The following is a 15,638-nucleotide window of genomic DNA, read 5'->3' as shown; positions in this document are numbered from 1 at the left end:
AGACGTGTAGCCACTTTCCTCCTTTCTGCGCTAGCCCGACTGCTTTCTCTCCGAGTCATTCTGTCTATATCACCACCTGGGGTAATCTAACCCTATGATCGAAATTGGTGATCTTCACTCTGACACTTTCAGGTTATTTTTCGAGGACACCATAAAAAGACAAGATGAAACAAATAAAACAAAAGTGAGTTGGAAAGAGTGGACGTGAAAAGCTTGTACCAGGAACAGACTTTGCTCCACAGAGGATATTCTGGGGAGGAGGTCATTGGGTCCTTTCCCAGTCTCAGAAGGCTCTCTCTAACAGAACACATGATAACGACTCTGACGCAACTGTCATTTAACCTTCTGGGGATCGCTTTTTTCCCCTTCTCTAAAACAGTTGGTCCTGCCAACCAAGAATAGAGGTGGCAACTCGGGCTTTTAAGGGTGATAATGTTTCATCAGTCCTAATGATAATAATAATGTTGGTATTTAATAATGATGTTGGTATTTGTTAAGCACTTACTATGTGCAGAGCACTGTTCTAAGCGCCGGGGTAGATACGAGGTCATCAGGTTGTCCCACGTGAGGCTCACAGTCTTCACCCCCATTTGGCAGATGAGGCAACTGAGGCACAGAGAAGTTAAGGGACTTGTCCACAGTCACATAGCTGTCAAGTGGCAGAGCCGGGATTCAAACCCGTGACCTCTGACTCCCAAGCCTGGGCTCTTTCCACTGAGCCACGCTGCTTCTCATAAACAGGGATGGTGTCCTACTCCACTCTCTTGTACAGCCCTTAGCCCATAGTCAGTACTTTAATCCAACAGTAGTATCTATTGAGCGCCTACGCTGGGCAGAGCACTGTATTAAGTGCTCGGGAAAGTACAATACAACAAAGTGGGTAGATGCCATCGTGACTTAGTGGAGAGAGCTCGGGCCTGGGAGTCAGAAGGAACCGTGTTCTAATTCTGGCTCCGCCGCTTGTCTGCTGAGTGACCCAGGACAAGTCACTTCACTTCTCTGTGCTTCAGTTAACTCATCTGTAAAATGGGGATATTGAGACTGTGAGCCCCATGTGGGATAAGGACTGTTTCCAACCTGATTACCTTGTATCTGCACCAATGCTTAGAACAGTGCTTGGCACATAGACAGCACTTCATTATTCTTCTTAACACGTACCCTAATTATCATTATTATTATCATTACTCGGAGAAGCACAGACCATGGCGGACAGAAACTGGAAGGCTTTTCTTCTCTCCTTATCTTCCAATCCCAGCGCCGCCACTTGTCTGCTGCGTGATCTTGGGCAGGTCACTTAATTTCCCTGGGTCTCAGTTACCTCATCTGTAAAATGGGGATTAAAACTGTGAGCCCCATGTGGGTCAGGGACTGCATCCAACCTGATTAGCTTCTATCTACCCCAATCCTTAGTTCCGTGCCTGGCACATAGAAAGGGCTTAACTGTTACCAAAAACAAACCAAAAAAAAAAAAAGTAGACTCAGTGGGAAAAGGTTACCTTTGTCCCAAACGCCTTTATACTTGTAAATTATTGACAGCCAGCTGGGGGTGGGGAGCAGGGAAGAGAGAAAAACACTACATTTTGAAACTGAGAGTATCGAAAGACCTTTAATTTCCCCATGTGCCCCCAGGGACTGAAGCAATTTAACTTTCTTCTTCCATACTGTATGCACTTCCTTCTAGGCAAGAAGGTTTTATTTTTCAGGGACCCAGGCCGCGGTTCATAAAACAGACCTGGCGTGAAGCTCTTGTTTTAGTTTCATTTTAAAAGTCACTTTCTGGAAATATTTTTCTGGCAATGGAGCTCGTCCTCTAGACTGCGAGCTCGCTGAGCACCTCACGTGGGACAACCTGATTACCCTGTATCTACCTCAGCGCTTGGAACAGTGCTCTGCACATAGTAAGCGCTTAACAAATATCAACATTATTATTATTATTATTATAAATCATTACCCCTATTTATTCATTACCCTATTTATTTTGTTAATGAGATGTACATCACCTTGATTCTATTTATCTGCTATTGTTTTAATGAGATGTTCATCCCCTTGATTCTATTTATTGCTATTGTTTTTTCTGTCTGTCTCCCCCGATTAGACCGAAGGCCCGTCAAAGGGCAGGGACTGTCTCTGTTACTGATTTGTCCATTCCAAGCGCTTAGTACAGTGCTCTGCACATAGTAAGCGCTCAATAAATATTATTGAATGAATTAATGAACAGCTCATTTTTTGTATTTGTTATTTCCCAACAACCTTCTCCAAGACCTCACTGCCTCCAACCTCTCCCCTCTCTAGTTCGTTCTTTATTGTCCATATCGTTTTTCAAATTTTTCGAGAAACAGCATGACGTAGTGGATAGAGCACAGGCCTGGGAGTCAGAAGGGCCAAATTTCTGGACAGGGAACATGTCTACACACTCTGTTATACTATACTCTCCCAAGCGCTTAGTACAGTGCTCTGCGTGCAGATTGATTGATTGATTGAGCGTTTAACAACTATCACAATTATTCTCACCGATTCACAGCCTTTCCTCCTGTCCGCCCCATCCAGTTTAGAGTCCTTCACCCTAATTCCTCCCCGGGTTGCTCTGCGTGAGCCCTCCCGGGGACATTTGTTTTTAGCCGTTCGAACTAGAGGTTGGTAGAAGTGGGTTCTCTGCGAGTGCAGATGGTCTCTCTTCTGAACTCCAAGTAAACCTGAGGCACTGCCATCCAACCAAACGCGCCATGCTTGTATGACCTTCTAATTAGCCATCCTGGTGCCTGGGAATACCGGGAATAAAAGGAAAAAAAGTTGCCCATCCACCTCCGCATCAAACCGAAACCTCCTCACCACTGGCTTTAAAGCGTTTAAATCACCTTGCCCCCTCCTACCTCACCTCGCTGCTCTCCTACTATAATAATAATGATGGTATTTGTGAAGCGCTTACTATGTGCAAAGCACTGTTGTAAGGGCTGGGGGAATACAAGGTGATCAGGTTGTCCCACGTGGGGCTCACGGTTTTTAATCCCCATCTGACAGATGAGGTCACTGAGGCACAGAGCAGTTAAGTGACTTGTCCAAAGTCACACAGCTGGCAAGCGGCGGGGCCGGGATTCGAACCCATGACCTCTGACTCCCAAGCGCGGGCTCTTTCCACTCAGCCACGCTGCTTCTCTATACAACCCAGCCGGCATATTTTACTCCTTCGACGCTGACCCTCTCACTCTACCTCCATCTCGTCTATCTCGCCTTCGGCCTCGCCGCTGTTCTTGTCTGTCCGTCTCCCCTGATTAGACCGTAAGCCCGTCAAAGGGCAGGGACTGTCTCCATCTGTTACCGATTTGTACATTCCAAGTGCTTAGTACAGTGCTCTGCACAGAGTAAGCGCTCAATAAATACTATTGAATGAATGAATGAATGAATCCTCCCTCCCTCCTCATATCAGACGGACCGTTGGGCCTCAACCCCTTCAAAGCCTGCTCGAAGGCCCATCTCCTCCCAGAAGCCTTCCCAAGCCCTAGGTACAGTGCTTGGCACGTGGTAAGTGCTCAGTAAATACCATCGAATGAATAAATGAAAAGAAAAAGAGGGAACACGCCAGGGGGGATCAGCTGGAAGACAAAGGCCAGAATTAAGCTCTTGACTCCCAAGCTCAGGGCCCGCTCACAAACCTCTAACTCACCTGCTTGGGTTGGGGCCCACCTTCTCCTCTCCAAATGGATCTTTAAGCACTTACTATGCACTTAACATGGTACTAAGTGCTGGGGTAATAATAATAATAATAATGTTGGTATTTGTTAAGTGCTTACTACGTGCAGAGCACTGTTCTAAGCGCTGGAGTAGATACAGGGTAATCGGGTTGTCCCACGTGAGGCTCGCAGTTAATCCCCATTTTACAGAGGAGGTCACTGAGGCACAGAGAAGTAAAGTGACTTGCCCAAAGTCACACAGCTGACAAGTGGCAGAGCCGGGATTCGAACTCATGACCTTTGACGCCCAAGTCCGGGCTCTTTCTGCCGAGCCACGCTGCTTCTCTAGATACAAGCTAATCGGTTTGGACAGGGTCCATGTCCCAGGCGGGGCTCACAGCCTTAATTCCCCTTTTACAGATGACGTCGCTGAAGCACAGAGAAGTGAAGTAACAATAATAACGTTGGTATTTGTTAAGCGCTTACTATGTGCCGAGCACTGTTCTAAGCGCTGGGGTAGATACAGGGTCATCAGGTTGTCCTGCCTAAGGTCACCCAGTAGTCAAGTGGCTGAACTGGGATTAGAAGTCAGGTCCTCCTGACTCCCAGGCCCCGGGCTCTAACCACTACGGTGCCTCTCCTGATTTCACAAAATAAGAAGATAAAATAATAAATAATAATAATGATGGTATTTGTTAAGCGCCGACTCTGTGCTGAGCACTGTTCTAAGCGCTGGGGTAGATACCAGGGTCATCAGATCGTCCCACGTGGGGCTGGCATTTTTTAAGATAAGGAGCATGAAGGGGAATGGCAGAAGAGGGAAGAGGGAAAAAGACGAACCAGAAGCAGCAAGGTGTAGAGGGTAGAGCCCAGGGCCTGGGAGTCAGAAGGTCGTGGGTTCACTCGTTCGATCGTATTTATTGAGCGCTGTGTGCAGAGCACTGTACTAAGCGCTTGGCAAGTACAATTTGGCAACAGATAGAGACAATCCCTACCCAACAACGGACTCACAGTCCAGAAGGGGGAGAGAAAGACAACAAAAAAAAGCAAGCAGGCAGGCACCCTGGTTCCGCTGATTGTCTGCTGTGTGACCTTGGGCGAATTACTTCCCTACTGTGGGCCTCAGTGACCTCATCTGTAAAATGGGGAAGGAGACTGTGAGCCCCAGGTGGGACAAGGATTGTTTCCAACCTGATTGGCTTGTATCTAATCCCGGCGCTTAGTAGGATGCCTGGCACATAGTAAGCAGCAGGGTCTAATGACAAGGGCATGGACTGGGGAGTCAGAGGATCTGGGTTCTAAACCTGACTCTGCCGCTTGTCTGCTGTGTGACCTTGGGTGAATCAGTTCCCTTCTCTGGGCCTCAGTTCCCTCATCTGTAAAATGAGGATAGAGACTGTGAGCCCCATACGGGACAGGGACGGTGTCCACCCTGACTTGTTTGTATCCACCCCGGCTGTTAGTAGGGTACCTGGCACATCATAAGCAGCACGGCCTAGTGGCAAGGGCACGGCAGTCAGAGGATCTGGGTTCTAATTCTGACTCCGCCGCTTGTCCGCTGTGTGACTGTGGGCAAGTCCCTTCACTTCTCTGGGCCTCAGTTCCCTCATCTGTAAAATGGGGATCAAAGACCGTGAGCCCCATGGGGGGAAGGGGCAGGGACTGGGTCCAACCCGACTGGCTTGTATCCACCCCTGGGCTTAGCACAGTGCCTGGCACATAGGAAGCGCTTAATAAGTACCGTCATTCTTATCGTATTATTAACAAAAACCAGAGGTGCTGTTGTTGTTGTAGGGAGCAGAATTACACACATACACACACACACACACACACAGAGTCCCTAAAGTCCCTAAAAGATACAGCGCAGCTCAGTGGAAAGAGCCCGGGCTGGGGAGTCAGAGGTCACGGGTTCAAATCCCCGCTCTGCCGCTTGTCAGCTGTGGGGCTTTGGGCGAGTCACTGCCCTGCCCCGGGCCTCAGTGACCTCATCTGGAAAATGGGGATGATGACTGTGACGCCCCGCGTGGGACGATCTGATGACCTTGAATCCTCCCCAGCGCTTTAGAACAGTGCTCGGCGCAGAGTAGGCGCTTAACAAATGCCATCATTATTAGACTGGGAAGCAGCGTGGCTCAGTGGAAAGAGCCTGGGCTTCGGAGTCAGAGGTCACGAGTTCGACTCCCAGCTCTGCTGTCAGCTGTGTGACCGTGGGCAAGTCACTTCACTTCTCTGTGCCTCAGTGACCTCATCTGGAAAATGGGGATTAACTGTGAGCCTCACGTGGGACAACCTGATGACCCTGTATCTCCCCCAGCGCTTAGAACAGTGCTCTGCACCTAGTAAGCACTTAACAAATACCAACATTATTAGACTGTGAACCCGTCCATGGGCAGGGACTGTCTCTATCTGTTGCTGAACTATACATTCCAAGCGCTTAGTCAGAGCCCTCTGCACATAGTAAGCGCTCAATAAATACTATCGAATGAATGAATTGTCTCTATCTGTTGCTGAATTGAATATTCCAAGCGCTTAGTCCAGCGCTCTGCACATAGTAAGCGCTCAATAAATACTACTGAATGAATGATTTGTCTCTGTTGCCGAATTGAATATTCCAAGCGCTTAGTCCAGCGCTGTGCCCATAGTAAGCGCTCAATAAATACTATGGAACGAATGAATTGTCTCTATCTGTTGCCTAATTGTATATTCCAAGCGCTTAGTCCGGCGCTCTGCACGTAGTAAACGCTCAATAAATACTATTGAATGAACGGTCTCTGTTGCCCAATTGTATATTCCAAGCGCTTAGTCCGGCGCTGTGCCCATAGTAAGCGCTCCATAAATACTACTGAATGAATGAACTGTCTCTATCTGTTGCCGAACCGTATATTCCAAGCGCTTAGTCCGGCGCGGTGCCCATCGTAAGCGCTCAAGAAATGCTATCGAATGAAATGAATGGATAAATATAGCGTGGCTGAGTGGAAAGAGCATGGGCTTTGGAGTCAGAGGTCACGAGTTCGAATCCCAGCTCTGCCACTTGTCAGCTGTGTGACTGTGGGCAAGTCACTTGGGAAGCAGCGTGGCTCAGTGGAGAGAGCCTGGGCTCTGGAGTCAGAGGTCATGGGTTCGTATCCCTGCTCTGCCACTTGTCAGCTGTGTGACTGTGGGCAAGTCACTTAACTTCTCTGTGCCTCAGTTCCCTCTTCTGTAAAATGGGGATTGAGTGTGAGCCTCATGTGGGACAACCTGATTAGCCTGTATCTACCCCAGCGCTTAGAACAGTGCTGGGCCCAGAGTAAGCGCTTAACAAATACCGACATTATTATTATTATTCTTCACTTCTCTGGGCCTCAGTTACCTCATGTGTAAAATGGGGATTAAGCCTGTGAGCCCCATGTGGGACAACCTGATTCCCCCCGTGTCTCCCCCAGCGCTTAGAACAGTGCTCTGCACGTAGTGAGCGCTTAACAAATGCCGGCATTATTATTATTATTATTATAAATACCCCCGAGCGAATGGAATGAATGAATGACTAGAGCATCCTCCGAAAGCCCCTCCCCCCGGAGGCCCCGCCCCTCCGGCAACGTCACTTGCTGTGTGTATGGGGCGGTGCCGGCGGCGCGGGCACGAGCGGCGCGGGCACGAGCGGCGGCGCGCCCCGGCCGGAGCGCGCGGGAATCTCAGCGCCCCCGCCTCCTGCGGCCGAGCCCTTGGCGCAAACCCTCCGGGACACGCTCCGCCGGCCGGCAGGACCGGCTCCGGGGCCCCTTCCCGCTGCGGGCCGGGTCCTCTCCCTCCCCAGGCCCCCCCGCAACGGATCCCTTGGCTTTTAGGGCCTGCAGGCCCCCCCCGCCGCCCCCCAAATAGCCCAGGAGGCCCTCCTCTCCCCTGACCTTTGGCCCCTGCCCCCGTGCCGGGCCAGGACCGACCTTTAGGATGTCCCAGCCGGGCGGCCTCCTCTCCTGCTCCCCCGGGGTCCCCGTGGGGGATCTGTGAGCTCGTCCGGCCCGCGGCGCCCCGAGACGGAGAGACGGAGGAGGGTCGGCGTGGGGCGAAGATGTGGCTGAAGCTGTCCTTCCTGCTGCTCTACTTCCTCGTCCTCTTCGTCCTGGCCCGGTTCTTCGAGGCGGTGGTGTGGTACGAGACGGGCATCCTGGCCACCCGGCTGGTCGACCCGGTGGCGCTGAGCTTCAGGAAGCTGAAGACCATTTTGGAGGGCCGCGGGCTGGGCTACTCCGGCCTGCCGGAGAAGAGGGATGTCACGGACCTGGTGGAGAAATCCGGTAAGGAAACGCCGCTCGGGGGCCGCCCCACCGCCTAGCGCAGGGCTCCGCGCCTTCCCAGCGCCCCGCAGGGACCAGCGAACCGAGGATGATACACGCACACGCTCATTGAAACCGGCGCTTCGCAACGATAATGTTCGCATGTGGCAAGGGCTCACTGTCTGCGGAGCCCTGGCCTCAGCGCTGGGGGAGATCCAGGGGCCACTGGAGGCTCCCAGGCTGCAGCCCCATTTTCCAGATGATGAGGACGGTGAGGCCCAGAGAAGGGACTGGCCCACGGTCACCCAGCTGCCAAGGGGCAGACCTGGGACTATAATCAAGCTGGTATTTGGTAAGCGCTCACCAGGTGCGGAGCACTGGCCTCAGCGCTGGGGGAGATCCGGGGTCATCAGGTGGGCCCACGTGAGGCTCACAGCCATCAGCCCCATTTTCCAGATGAGGTCACTGAGGCCCAGAGAAGGGACTGGCCCACAGTCACCCAGCTGCCAAGGGGCAGAGCTGAGATAATGATAATGTTGGTATTTGTTAAGCGCTTACTATGCGCGGAGCACTGTTCTAAGTGCTGGGGGAGATCCAGGGTCATCAGGTGGGCCCACGTGGGGCTCACCGTTAGTCCCCATTTTCCAGATGAGGTCACTGAGGCCCAGAGAAGGGACTTGCCTACGGTCACCCGGCTGACAAGTGGCAGAGGTGGGATTCGAGCCCATGACCTCCGACTCCCCAGCCCGAGCTCTTAGCGCAGTGCTCGGCACCCGGGAAGCACCCACTTCCGTCCATCCTATTTTTCGAGCGCCTGCGGGGTGCAGAGCACTGTGCTAAGCGCTTGGAATGGCCCCTGGGGTCCCAGATCGAGACCGGCGACGGGGGAGACGGCCGGCCGAGGGAAACAGAAGGAAACAAAAACAAGACGACATTAGCACCATAAATAATAATAATACTAAACGACATGAGCACGATAATAATAATGTTGGTATTGGTTAAGCGCTTTCTATGCACAGAGCACTGTTCTGAGCGCTGGGTTAGACACGGGGTCATCAGGTGAGGCCCACAGTTAATCCCCATTTTCCAGATGGGGCCACTGAGGCCCAGAGAAGTGAAGTGACTTGCCCACAGTCACCCAGCTGACAAGGGGCAGAGCTGGGATTCGAACCCATGACCTCTGACTCCCAAGCCCGGGATCTTTCTGCTGAGCCACACTGTTTAGCACCTCATTAACAAAATAAATAATAATGCTGGTGTTCGTTAAGCGCTTACTATGTGCAGAGCGCTGGTCTAAGCGCTGGGGGAGATCCAGGGTCATCAGGTGGTCCCGCATGAGGCTCACAGGCTTCACTCCCATTTTCCAGATGAGGTCACAGAGGCCCAGGGAAGTGAAGGGACTTGCCCACAGGCACACAGCCGGCGGGTGGCAGAGCTGGGATTCGAACCCATGACCTCTGACTCCCAAGCCCGGGCTCTGAGGGTAATAAATAATATATACAAACGATTAATATATACAAATGTAAATAATAGAGACAAATAATGAATGAACGAACTGTAGCAGACTACAGCCTTTCCTCCGCCTACATTCAGTGGAAGGAAAAATAAATCATTTGTGGATCCCCTCTTCCCCCTTGGGTACAGGGTACTAGATGATTTGGAAGTTAATCTCCACTGGAACAAGTACCTTAAAATACGTCGAGTCGGTCCATTTGATGGAAAAATAACCCGGGGCCTGAAGTGAATGCATCGGCCACTTTTTATCAGGAGAAAACCCGGGGACCTAAAATGTTAAAGTTTATAAATGGGGTATTTTGCAGCACATTAGAGTATGTGCTAAGATTCCCCCTCGTTGACTTTGACATTTGATTAATCCAAGCCCGAGAAGGCTGCAAACATCATCTGTGGCAACCGATATACTCAGGCTAATAGAACTGGAGTTTGATGAGAGAAAAGTGATTTTTTTGCCTCTATTGACCGTCTTTTGTAAATTGCACCGGTGGCACTGTGCGGTTCTAGGGTGGGATGATTTGCTCTGTTGGCGAATCCCTGCTTTTCCTTTTTTTAAAAAGGTTCATCTGTTTTTCTGCATTGTTTGCCACCCAGGCACTGCAGCATTAGCTGAATAGATTGAATATCAGAAAGCGAAACCAAACTGAAACGAACATCACTTGGGTCGGGTCCGATCCGCGGCCTGAAAACTTAGCCTGTTGGCAAGCAGTTTTTCCATCATGTTTGTACGTTTAATGTTTACATTCACTCATCGAAACAGCGCCCACTTTTATTAATCTCGCGCGTCTGTGGGCAGAGGGCACGGGAATGAAATGTTACTCTTTACCGAGCAGTTTGCTTTGAGAGATTTGTCCCGGAAAATGGATTAATTTAATGAAAGGCAAGTTCAAGTTACTGTTGGAAACAGTTAAAACGGCCGCTGCTCTCCCTGGCGTTTCAACTGTCAGCCGTGAATTTACAAGGCAAATGTTTCTCTTTATTTTTTTTTCTCCTTACAGCAGTGTGATATGGTGAGCAAAAATATTGAATTCAGAAACGTGTATGTTTCTTAAATGTTTGGGTGCAGTAAAACTCCAGTGGCCGGAAATCGTATGAAATAAAATTCCATTTTCCCCTCAGATATGAGGCAGAGGACTTGCTGTCAGGTTGATGATAACTTTTAAATCTGGTAAAGAAAATAGGGACTTCAAATGGCAAACACTCATTTCTGGGTGTAGAAAAGAGAAATGTCTTTGGCATATATTCAGCCTCGGCTGTGTAAAAGTACTCTGATTATTCCCTTGTAGATAAAATCACAGCGCTACAGAAAATGAACTGTCGACTGCAGACTTTCAAATATATGCCAAAACAGTAGATGTGAGTGGTTTTGCAGCCATCGTACTAAATTTCATGAATATTCCAAGCAAAAAGGTGTCCCAATCAAAATATAGCTCTTCAGTTTTTATGTTTTTCTCAAAAATTCACCTGCAAATGCAAAACCCTATTTTCAATTTTGGGGCATATGGAAATAGATCTGGTAGGTACTGTTTGGAACTGGCAGACAGAGGTGTCAGATTTTTAGGGTAAGCAAAGTTTCTTCATTTCTAAAGGAAAAGGTTATATTTGCCCATTTATGAAATTACCTGAAACAACCCCGGGCCGGATCATACCATATAAATCTGTGCATAGCAATCGAAATTCTACTGGGACCTGTGATTTTTCCTCTGGGGGTAAAATGAGGCCGTGTCAGAATAAGTTTTGGACAGAGCTCTTAAAAATGGAAATAGTTAACACCTGGATTTTCATGTTTTTGCTTCTCTTTTTTTTTTCCTCACCAAATTGCTGAGTTGTGCGAAAAGGCAAAAAAAATTTTGGAGAAATTGCTATTAGAAATAGTTTAATATTAATATTTTAAAACATATTAAACCGCACTGATCTTTTCGACACCTGTTTATAGACACCTTTCTCTCCTCCCCCCCATCCCCTTCTACCTCCCCCACTTCTTTCTTCAGGAGACCTGATGGAAGGTGAGCTTTATTCCGCCCTCAAGGAAGAAGAAGCATCCGAGTCTGTTTCTAGTACCAACTTCAGTGGTGAAATGCACTTCTATGAGCTCGTAGAAGACACAAAGGATGGCATCTGGCTGGTTCAGGTATTGAAATCGGTGGTCGTTCTTGATACTGTACAAGTTTCTGAAGATCTAATTATTTTTAGAGAGATGGCATTTACCTGGCAGCAAAAACTAGGGTTTCTCTGTTGTTAACCAATCCTATTTATGGAGTGCTCGCCGTGTGCAGAGAGCACTGTACTAAACGCTTGAGAGAGTACTGTATAACAGAGTTGGTAAACACGATCCCTTGTCCGAAACGAGTTTAGAGTCTAGAGGGGGAGATTCTGTGTTCTCAGATTAAGTGCGTTATCTTTTGCCTCCTGTGGGGACCCGTCCTCACGCAGAAGAATTTCAAATTACGGACTGTTTTTGTGGCCTTTTTTCTCTCGGATTACTTTACTGGGGCATGAATAAAGGAGAATCAAGGAGAATGAAGAAAAACAGACTCTTTTATCCCCTGGTGTAAGATTTGCCCCTCAAAATTCACTTTCTACCTTTTCTCTAAATCCAAGCCTAAATTTGGGAGGAGGTGAAGAAGTGTTATGTTTTAAGGATGGCGTATCCCTCTCTCTGCTTCTGAAATTGATGATTTACAAACAGTTGAGTTATGCAATCCCAGGGATATGGGGAAACTATGCATCGAAAGGGTTGACCGTCTGTACTCGGTGTTTGTCCTTTCAAAATTCGTAGGAGGGCTTAGTTAAACCATTTCCCTTTCACCATGGCCTTCTAAGAACGGTCAGTCCCAATGTGGTTAGAGTAATTTTTGTAAGTGATCCAACAAGCGACTAATCTAGCAAGTCCACATACTGACCAGCCACACAGACATCTTAAGAGGCCTCTGGTTGCGATTAGGCCACCTGTTATCTCTCTTCCTTCTTTTCTAATTTCTCACACCTTCCCAAGTAAGTTAAATGCAGAGAAGTGAGAAGTGGTAACTCCTACTGGGAGATCTTGTTTCATCCATTTTTTTGTTTTTTAAATAAGGGACTATCTTTGAGATCTCTCTCTCTCTGTAAAGAATCGAGTGTCCTGTTGCATCTTTGCATTGGGCTTTGTTTCCATTAGGATGTTCCCCATGGGAATGGGGAAATCAATTCCACTGGCCCTCATTCTGGCTCTCCTCCCTCAGAGTTTTCTGACCTTGGAATCTTTTCCCGATCCCATGCAATGCAGGGGCACCGAAGGATAGAGCAGTCATTTAATCTCTCGCTGACTTCCAAACAGTTACAAGTGTAGGCTTGACGATAATAATGATGGTATTTGTTAAGCGCCTACTAGGGGAGTGCCAAGCACGCTTGTTCTAAGCCCCCGGGGGTAGATGCAAGATAATCATGTCGGACACATCCCCATCCCACATGGGGTCCGCAGTCAAAGTAGAAGGTAGCATGATTTAATCCCCCCTTTCCAGATGAGGAAACTGAAGCAGAGACAATAATAATAATGATGCTATCTGTAAGCGCTTACCATGTGCCAGGCACTGTAAAAGCGCCGGGGTGGATACGAGCAAATTGAGTCGGACGTGGGGCTCGCGGTCTCCAATTCCCATTTTACAGATGAGGTTACTGAGGCCCTGTGAAGTGACTCGCCCAAGGCAGATCCGGGTTTAGAACCCATGACCTTCTGACTCGCTGGCCCGTGCTCTAGCCACTTTGCCAAGATAAGTGACTTGCTGAAGGTCACAGAGCTGGCAAGTGGAGCTGGGATTAGAACCCAGACACCCTGAATCCCAGGCCCGTGCTGTCTCCCGTAGGCCACACTAGGTTTAAGTCTGGGAAATCAATTAGGAGTATTTATTAAACTCTTCTTGTTTGCAGAGTACTGAACCAGATGGAGTGCATAAGAGGCAATAAGAGTTCAGTAGGAAGAGCAAGGGTCAGGGAGTTAGGTCTGTTACGGACCTGCCCTTTCTTTCCGCCTTCAGTTTCCTCTTGTGTAAAATGGAGACATTAATACCTAGCCCTCCCTTCTTCACAGGCAAGATGTGAAGATAAAATGAGATAAGTATTGTGAAAGCACTGTGGAAAAAAGCCCTTACAGTCAGAGTGTGTATAATCTTCTGAAATGAAGATTAGCTTCCCTTGGGACATGATGTAAAGTGCTTTGCCTGCCCAAGATCCCGAAACAATATCCAAACTATGTATTTTTTGAAAATAGTAAACACAAATAGAGCTGATCCCATTTATTACCTCACATGATCAAATAATCAAATTCCATTGTAAATATTTGTCAGTAACAACAATTATGGGTATAAGCAATTAACCATCCACTTTTGTATCAATTAAAAGTAAATTTCCCTCACCGAAAGCTTTGCAGACATTGATTTGATGCTCACTTAAATCAAGGCACTTCAGCACAACTAATTGAATTGCCAGACTTAAGCTCTTTCGTTGTTTGCTGGTGGCGGCGACCCGACTCGGCCTCAAGGCCTTCCCGATTGCCCTTTGCCAGGTTATAGGTCCCTCTTGCACTCTGCACTGCGCTCCGTTATTTGGGAATTTTGCTTTGCCGTCAGGGTATCTGGTGCCCAGTTCTCCCACGTAAAACACAGCAGCCCCGTGTGTGTTGATGCTTCACGGTGGGGCCACGTGTGCCCGAAACACAGAGCGCACACGCATTCACCACCCACAGCCCATGTACTGCAAGACCAGAGCGTAGTCGTGAAGTGTGGGAACACTGGAAGCAATAGCTGCACGAAAATGAAAGAGTGCTATTGTAGAAAATCACTTTACAAAAAACTTGGGAGCTCCTTGAGGAGCTTACAATCCAGGAGGAAGCCCTCTTTAACTTTATATGTGGTTTTATGTTGGCCGGGAATACATCTAGAGGGTGACATCTCAAGCATGTTCCGAGCATCTGATAAGCAGGAAGTAAATTTAGTGAATTTAAAAAGATGCGTGTGGCATTTAAGCACCTGCTGGGTGCTGAGTGCCGGGGCCGTTACTGGCTATCGGACACTGTCCCTGTGTCCCACACGGGGCTCATCTGTAAAATGGGGGTAAGACACCTCTCCTCCCTCTCTCCTCTTAAAGTGGGGGTCCTGTGTGGGACAGGGATGGTATAAGCACTTAGTACAGTGCTCTGCACACAGTAAGCCTTCAGTGAGCACCATTGATTGATCCATCATCGTCTAACGGGGAGGGAGGACAGGTACTTTATCCCCATTTTATGGATGAGGAAAGTGAGACTCAGAGTTAAGTGACTTTCCCAAGGCCATCTGGCAGGCAAGTGGTAGAGCCGGGATTAGACCCAGCTCTCCCGACTACCAATCCTGTGCTCTTACCATTAGGCCACGCTGTGTCTCACCCGCTTAGGCTGAGCATTAATATTTTTACCTGATAAACTATTCAACACATGGGATTTTTAGAATATGAAAACTAATAGATGGTGCTGGTTAGTGTTAATATTGAAGAAGAAGATGAGAGAAAATAGACTCCTTTCTTCTAGGCACCTGGTCTACGTTCTTGAAGGAGGTGTTTGATTATCACCTGGTGTGAGGAATTAGAATTATCCTTCCTTTAACATCACCACTCTCCAGTTTCCTAGAGAGGATCATTTAGCTATTTTTTTTAAAGAATTAAATATACTCAATTTGGCCAGAAGGCATGTTTTACTCTGCATTTTGGAGAATTAGGGATCGTTCTGAAACTGGGGTGATATACAGATATGGTATAGTTTAGTGGGTCGGGCGCAGGATGAGGTAAGTACTTTATCCTGAGTTTTCCTCATCATGGGTTACCGCAGGTATGGGAGCCAAACGTTCTAGGGGAGATTGGGGTGATACAGGGTGGCTTATATCTAGCCTCTGCTTTGGAGAGTGTAACCCAATGAGTATCCATTTGGAACAGAATTTTATTCACACCCCCTTGGATTCAAATGAACGTTTTAAGCATATACTAATGACTGTGGTATTTGCTCAGTGCTTACTACCTGCCAAGCATTGTACTGAGTGCTGGAGGAGATATAAGAAAATCAGGACCCACACGGGGGGTCACAGTCTAAAGAGGAGGGAGAACGGCTTTTGGATCCCGTATTTTGTAGATGAGGGAACTGAGGCAAAGAGGAGGTCAAGTGACTTGCATCGGTCACACAGCAGACCGGTGGCGGAGCTGG

The 15,638-nt window shown here is 48.4% G+C and overlaps 1 protein-coding gene and 1 long non-coding RNA gene across 2 annotated transcripts in view; one reads left to right on the top strand and one right to left on the bottom strand.

Moving 5' to 3' along the window:
- Window positions 1-1,280: 1,280 nt before the first annotated feature.
- Window positions 1,281-7,670, bottom strand: LOC114818202. Its single transcript, XR_003766035.1, has 3 exons — window positions 7,592-7,670; window positions 2,512-2,759; window positions 1,281-1,323 (listed from the first exon to the last, which is right to left on the bottom strand). It is a non-coding gene; the product is annotated as an uncharacterized LOC114818202 (long non-coding RNA).
- Window positions 7,322-15,638, top strand: part of RNF103 (ring finger protein 103) — a 22,162-nt gene continuing 13,845 nt past the window's right edge. The window contains exons 1-2 of the mRNA XM_029083008.2: window positions 7,322-7,945; window positions 11,428-11,567. Coding sequence (XP_028938841.1) covers window positions 7,720-7,945; window positions 11,428-11,567 — 366 coding nt within the window. The 5' untranslated portion in view covers window positions 7,322-7,719. The remainder of the gene's footprint in view (window positions 7,946-11,427; window positions 11,568-15,638) is intronic.

Source organism: Ornithorhynchus anatinus, chromosome 18 (genome assembly GCF_004115215.2).
Source record: "Ornithorhynchus anatinus isolate Pmale09 chromosome 18, mOrnAna1.pri.v4, whole genome shotgun sequence".
In the NCBI taxonomy this organism is placed as follows: Eukaryota; Metazoa; Chordata; class Mammalia; order Monotremata; family Ornithorhynchidae; genus Ornithorhynchus; species Ornithorhynchus anatinus.
Note: the sequence above shows the minus strand (reverse complement) of the source record. Positions and strands in the feature narration are given on the sequence as shown.